General features: G+C 44.1%; 1 protein-coding gene across 1 annotated transcript in view; it reads right to left on the bottom strand.

Moving 5' to 3' along the window:
• Window positions 1-5,379: 5,379 nt before the first annotated feature.
• Window positions 5,380-7,609, bottom strand: part of prdm10 (PR domain containing 10) — a 222,800-nt gene continuing 220,570 nt past the window's right edge. The window contains exon 24 of the mRNA XM_068054249.1: window positions 5,380-6,513. Coding sequence (XP_067910350.1) covers window positions 6,334-6,513 — 180 coding nt within the window. The 3' untranslated portion in view covers window positions 5,380-6,333. The remainder of the gene's footprint in view (window positions 6,514-7,609) is intronic.

The raw sequence follows: 7,609 nt of genomic DNA, 5'->3' as shown, positions 1-7,609 counted from the left end.
TTAGTAATAGAGAAGAGCAAGGAACAATTTAAAGTCGAACTTCTAAATAGGAAGAGAGTTAACTTCAATGGAATGAGAGGGGATATAGCCAGAGTTAAATGGAACCAAAGTTTGACAGGAAAAACTATAACAGAACAATGGATTATCTCTAAGGAAGAGATGTTTCAGGGACAGGCTAGGTACATTCCAACAAGAGGGAAAGGCAGGAGAACAAAGCCAGGGCTCCTTGGATAACAAGGATAGAGAATAGGATGAAACAAAAAAAAAGGTGTATGATGCACGTAAGGTGAATTCTTCAATGAGAACCAGGCCAAATACAATAAGTTGAGAGAAGTGAAGAGGAAATCAAGACTGGCAAAGAGAGAATATGAGAATAGAAAGGCAGTTAAAATGAAATAAAACCCGAATACTTTTATCGGCATGTAAATAGTAAGACCATAGTAACAGGTGGGGTGGGGCCTATTAGGCACAAAGAAGGTGATCTATGCTTAGAGGTGCTGGGCAAGGCTAGAATACTTAATGAGTACTTTGTATCGGCATTTACAGGGAAGACGATGCCAACAAATTTCAGAAGCGGAGATGGTGAAAATCGATGGTCAGGATGTACTGGTAAGGCTGGCAATGCTTAGAGTGGATAAGTTGCCTGGTCCAGATAGCTTGCATCACAGGTTGCCAAGAGATGTGGAGGTGGAGATAATGGAAGAGCTTGCCATAATCTTCCGATCTTCCTTAGATACAGGGAAGGTGCCAGAGGATTGGTAAATTTGGCACCCTTGTTCAAGAATGGTGGAAAGGACATTCCTAGTAAGTACAGGCTAGTCAGTTTAACATTGGTTTTGGGCAAGGTTTTAGAAACAATAATCAGGGAAAAGATTGACAGATACTTGGAGATGTTTGAGTCAATTAAGAGACAGCACAGATTTATAAAAGGCAGAACGTGCTTGACGAATCTGATTGAATTTCATTTTGATGATATAACTGAAAAGTTTAATGAAGGGAAGGCAGTAGATGTTGTCTATATGGATTTTAAGGAAGTGTTTGACAAAGTACCACATAACAGTCTGGTTAACAAAATTGAAGCTCATGGAATAGGAGGGTCAGTGCCAGCTTGGATAAAAAAAATTGGCTTAAGGACAGAAATCAATGAGTTGTGGTAAATGGTTATTTTTCAGACTAGAGGATGGTAGTTAGTGGTGTTCCCCATGGGTCAGTGTTAGGCCCACTGCTTTTTGATATATACAAAAGACTTGGATATTGGAATACAGAGTAACATTTCAAAATTTGCCAATGATACCAAACTTGGAAGTGTGGCAAACAGTGAGGATGATGCCAATCGACTGCAACAGGACATAGTTAGGCTAGCAGAAAGGCAGGCAAGTGGCAGATGGAATTTAATACAGAGAAGTGTGAGGTGATGCATTTTGGCAGAAGGGATGGAGGAGGCAATATGGACTTAATGGCACTGTTCTAAAGAGTGTGCAGGGACAGAGAGACCTGGGGGTTCACGTGCATATATCTTTGAAGGTGGCAGGACATATTGGGAGGGTAGTTAGCAAAGCGTATGGGATCTTGGGCTTCATTAGTAGAGGTATTGAATACAAAAGCAAGGAAGTTATGCTGAACCTTTATAAAGCTCTGGTTAGGCCACAACTAGAATATTGTGTCCAATTCTGGCCACCATACCTTAGGAAGGATGTGAAGCTCTTTAAGAGGGTGCGGAGGAGATTTACCAAAATGGTTCCAGGGATGAGCGGTTTTAGCTACAAGGTTAGGTTAGAGAAGCTGGGGTTGTTCTCTTTGGAGCAATGGAGATTGAGAGGAAATTTGATAGAGGTGTACAAGATTATGACAGGGTTAGAAGAGGTAAACAAAGAAAAGCTGTGCCCATTAGCTGATGGTACAAGGATTAGGGGACACAGATCTAAGGTTTTGGGCAGGAGATGCAGCAGGAGCGCGAGGACAATTTTTCTTTTACACACAGTGATTGGTAATGACCTGAAACTCGCTGCCTACTAGGGTGGCAGAAGTGGAGATGATCAATGATTTCAAAAGGAAATTGGATGGGCACTTGAGGGAAATAAACCTACAGGGGTATGGGTCTGACTGGATTGTTCTACAGAGAGCCGGAATGGACTCGATGGGCTGAAGTAGCCTCCTTCTGTGCCGTAATGACTTTATGACCCTGACCCAGAGTACCCACTAACCTCATGGTATGGGTGGTGGGGGGGGGATGAGAGTAGCCTGCACTAACTGACCCTGAGATATCAGAGGGTAGCCTGCACTAACTGGCCCTGAGATATCAGAGGGTAGGCTGCACTAACTGGCCCTGAGATATCAGAGGGTAGCCTGCACTAACTGACCCTGAGATATCAGAGGATAGGCTGCACTAACTGGCCCTGAGATATCAGAGGGTAGCCTGCACTAACTGGCCCTGAGATATCAGAGGGTAGCCTGCACTAACTGGCCCTGAGATATCAGAGGGTAGGCTGCACTAACTGGCCCTGAGATATCAGAGGGTAGGCTGCACTAACTGGCCCTGAGATATCAGAGGGTAGCCTGCACTAACTGGCCCTGAGATATCAGAGGGTAGCCTGCACTAACTGGCCCTGAGATATCAGAGGGTAGCCTGCACTAACTGGCCCTGAGATATCAGAGGGTAGGCTGCACTAACTGACCCTGAGATATCAGAGAGTAGCCTGCACTAACTGACCCCGAGATATCAGAGGGTAGATTAAACTCACATAACCATTTCTCACACACCAGCAAAGAACATCTGGGGCAGATCCTGATATTCTTTGGATAAAGCCACCAAGATATCAGGAGTGATTTTCAATAGAACCTGCTTCTTTAGTGACTGTGGTGCGACACAGGTGAACAGTTTGATTCTAAACCTGCACAATGACTTTGATGTGTCATTGCACACTTTTCTATTTGAAATAATTTACAGCAATTTGCGTGTTGCGATCAGATGAGGACAAGATAGGGCCAGCTGTGCTGGATTAACAGCATGTCCAACACTCTCAGCTGGAGCATTGGCCACTTGGTTCAGATACTGCTTGAATTTCAACCTATGTGGAAATGTTTCCTAGTGAGAGTCAGCACCTTCAGAAGAGACAAGACTTTTGGAACTGAAAGAAAATTAGCCAGGAATGCCAATCACAGCCATATGTTTCCACCGCCTGACTGTTCTCCACCATCCCGCCCACCCCCCACCTCCCCACTGAGTATCCACCCCTGGCCTCCTCCTCCTCATATCTATGCTGCCCATTGTTGATATCATCGGCTCTACACCTCTCCAGATGTCAATTCTTCTGTTGCCTCTGTGCTGTCAGATTACTTGTTCAACGTCTAATTGGATGAGCCACAACCTCCTCCAGCTAAACACTGGCAGACTGAAGCCAACATCCAAGGCTTAGCCCTAAACTGGTCGCTTACCACTGACTCCATTCCAGGTCCCCGTCTTCGGCTGAATCTGTCCTGTTTGGCTTTAGGTTGAGTTTCCAATCCCAGATCATCTCTATCACTATGACTGCCTACTTCTACTGCCAGAACGTCACCTTACTCTGCTCCTACTTTAGCTCTTTCAGCATTGAAACCTTCAGAGACCATATCACCTCTAGACATTTACTCCAATGCTGCCCTGTCTGGCCTCCCATCCTCCATAAACTCCAGCTCACCCAAAACTCTGCTGCCCGCATCCTATCCAATCCAAGTTCTGCTCTTCCATAACCTCTGTCCTCATTAATCTATATTGGTCCTGGTCCTTCAACATGTCAAATGAAGAACTATGGACTTCATTGCTAAATCCTTCCCTCGGCTTGCCCTCACCAGCTCTGTAACCTTGACCAGTCCTGGCCTCTTGTGCATTCCTCCGCCCTCCTTTTGCCCCATCACTGGCAGCCGTGCCTTCAGCCATTTAGATCCCACACTGGAATTCGTTCCCCAAACCTCTCCTTTAAGTCCAAGTCCTTCCTTAAGACCCATTTCTTTGACCAAGTTTTCAGTCACACCTCCCAATCGCTCCCCTGTTGTTCAACTCCAATTTCCTTACACTTCTGTAAAATGCCCTGGGCTGTTTCTTGCTGTTAAAGACGCTGTACTAATACAAGTTGAAATTCAATTATGTGAAATGTTTAGTGTACCTCTCCCCACGGGGAATGAAAAGGATATCAGGCAGAACTTTGCACAGGGGAAATGTGCAGCACCATTAAGCACTAGAGAAAATTGCAGACAACAAAGGTCTGCCTGACAAAAAAGCAAGCATCACTATCCAGTTTTGGTTTTTGACTGTTTCTTTAAATCAGACAGACTGGCTGCAGGTCAGGTCCCTGGACCAAGCCTATCCAGTACAATATTAGACGCTTACTTGGTTAAAGGCTGGAGAGAAATAATTGAAAAAGTGCTGTGATTGGTTCAGTTTGAGATTTCTTTTTCAGTTTTGAGTGGTGGGATATTCAAAACCCAGTCAATCCCATTAATCTTCCAAAATATTAAAAGAGCAAATTGAAAACTTTAAATATCCTAGAGAAGGAACCAATCAACCTTTCCTCTTCCTTTATCAGGAATATCAAAATCAATTTGAATTCCCAAGGAAGTTTACATCAATTAGGCTCCAACAGTGATAAGCTTCAATAAAAAGAAATGCTGTTTAAAAATTATTTACAAAGCTTTATCTTGGTGATATTATTGTGTCCACTTGGAGTTAGGTGGAAGGTTGTCTACTCTAATTATGTTATATGTCTGTTATTTGTGTGCTTGTACTGATATTTGAAACTTAAAACAAGGTCGATGTGATGTTTTACCATTTTAAGTCTGGAGGTGAGTGCTTAGGTAAGTCCAGTCGCTAAAGCTAGGGTTTGCTGTACTCTTCCTGAGCAGGTTACTAAAAGTTTACTGAGATATCAGAGCAGGGACAGAGACACTAGAAGATATAAGGAGCAGGGATTCACTTATGAGAGCGAGCTAAGAATGAGAGCTGAAATATCGGGTAAAAGTGTAGCATGGACCCAAAATCCTAACAATAACAGTGGAAATTTAACCACCTGAGTCCCCATTTACTCAAAGACCAGATAAGCAGCTGACAGAGCTCCTGCCTCATCCTGTTTCATTGTGCTCTTACTGCACCAGCACAAACCTTCATTTTCAGCACATACCAACATCGCATATTGTAGCATAGCAAATCAGCAAAACAAAAATTTCATCCAGGAGTATTTCACAATTAGAAATGGTTTGTCAAACCACTGCTATTTAAAGAGCACTAACTCTGGATCCCTGCCCCTGCCCCTCCCCTGCAGTATCCTGACTCCTTACACATTACGGGGGTTAAGCAGCAATCAATGGGGCAGGATAAGTGCTGGGGAGATGAGCGGAGTCAGTGAGTCCAGGTTTATACTTTTATTGATCTTTGAACACTTGTTTGTAGAACACAGCTTCTCTAATGATACAACCACAGAAATTTACAGTTAACATAAACTCTTAAATAATAAAGCATTAAAATCTCATTCACTAAAACTTTTCCACCTTGGTTTGTAACGGGTGAACAGAGTGCATCTCTTTCCATGTGCATGTGCTGGGCTGCGTGTGTGCTTGCCGTGTTTGTGTCAGTTTCGAGTTGACCAGATTGCACTCATCCCTGTACAGTTATGGGAGAACAGAACCAGAGAAGAACACAACCTGCATAATGAGTCCTCCATGTCTCAGCCGGAGGCAAGCGATGAATTTTTCTGTTGATCCTTCAGTTACAAACTCGCCTTAACACTGTGGCTCACTCAGAGTGCTCACACTTCAAGAATCCAGATTGCTGTCTATCCACCTCTGCAGCTTTAAAAGAGCTCTGGTGGATATCATCAAGTCCTCAACTTTAAACCCCTGAATTACATCCAATGGGAGTTCATCTGGAGCAGTCTCTTTTGGACGTTCTTGACAGTTTGGTGACACGCAGCTCACTTGGCCAAAAGGTGATTAGAATGATTGGTGTGAGGGTTGGTGAACAGAGCTGGTCAAAGTTCATCATTCCTTTCCCAATTTTTAGCTTTCCATTTCCTGCAAATGATTTCTTTAAAAACTGGGTCCAATTCCTAAGCAATGACGTAATCAGCACGATCTGGCTGAGCCCACGCTATCAATATTAGCAACCCCCAATGTCCTGATCCTTGCTCTAATGCTTCACTCAGAGGGGTAGGGTGAGATATGTGAAAGGGAAAAGCCATAAACACAACAGTGTGCTCTCTGCTCTCTCTTTTTCCATTTATAAAATGCATGCCACAAGTTGTAACTCCACTCCCAGTGGAGCTGGTGTGAATTTAGGGAGAAACAGTTTCCAGCAAGCGACTGCTAGGGTTTTGTGATTGGCACCTCAGTAGTTCCATTCCCACTAGCCGTTGAGGTAATGATGAACTGTGCATTTTGCTGCTGTAGGGAGGTGTCTGTCTGTGTCTGAGGCACACCAAGTCGTACTGCAGCATTCTGCTTCAAGTCCAGCTCAGGTTGTCCTTCTGATATCACATAATGAGTCTGAAAAAGAAGACATGTTAAAGGTCGTGTGTTTGCCATTGAATTTCTCTTTCCTGCTAGAGCACGTGATCCATTTTTCACTCCCTCTCAAGGGGAATTAGGGATGGGAAATAAATGCTGGCCTTGCCAGTGACGCCCATATCCCAAGAAAGAATTAAAAATGTCACATTGCTTGCCTAACATCCAGTCCTGGACAAACCAAAACGTCCTTTTCTACTGCATACTGGGAAGACTGAAGCCATTGCCTTCGTTCCCCACCACAAACTCCAATCCCTAGCCACCATTTCCAACCCTCTCCCTCTCAACAGTCTGAGACTGAAACAGACTGTTCACAACCTTGGTGTCATATTTGACCCTGGGATGAGGTTCCAACCACATATCCGCATCATTACCAAGACGGCCTATTTCTATCTCCATAACATCGCCTGACTCCAACCTTGCCTCAGCTTATCTGTTGCTGAAACCCTCATCCATGTCCTTGTTAGCTCCAAACTTGATTGATCCGATGCTCTCCTGGCCGGCCTTCCATCCTCCATAAACTTAAGCTCATCCAAACCTCTGTTGCCCTTATCCTAACTATCACCATCCTATTCACCCATAAGCCCGAGTTCACTGACTTACATTAGCTTCCAGTCTTGCAACATCTCAATTTAAAATCCTCATCCTTGTGGTCAAATCCATCCATTTCCTTTACCCCACCACTGGCAGCCCTGCCCTCCCAAGCTCTGCAATGCCCTCCCTAAACTTCTCTGCCTCTCATCAATCTCCCTCTCCTCTTTTAAAAAGTTCCTTAAAACCTGCCTCTTTGACCAAGCTTTTGGTCACAGGTCCTAATATTGTCTTCTTTGGCTCAGAGATAATTTTTGTTCGGTTATGTTCCTATGAAGGGCCTTGGGTTGTTTTAGAATGGGCCTGTATTCTCTAGAATTTTGAAGAATGAGAGGTGATCTCAGTGAAACTTACAAAATTCTTACAGGATGTGACAGGGTGGATGTGGATAGGATGTTTCCTCTGGCTGGTGAGTAGAGAACAAGGGGGCACAGTCTCAGAGTAAGGGGCAGGCCATTTAAGACTGAGATGAGGAGGAATTTTTTTA

This window comes from Heterodontus francisci, chromosome 22 (genome assembly GCF_036365525.1).
Source record: "Heterodontus francisci isolate sHetFra1 chromosome 22, sHetFra1.hap1, whole genome shotgun sequence".
Classification (NCBI taxonomy): domain Eukaryota; kingdom Metazoa; phylum Chordata; class Chondrichthyes; order Heterodontiformes; family Heterodontidae; genus Heterodontus; species Heterodontus francisci.
This window is presented reverse-complemented; position numbering and strand designations above follow the sequence as displayed.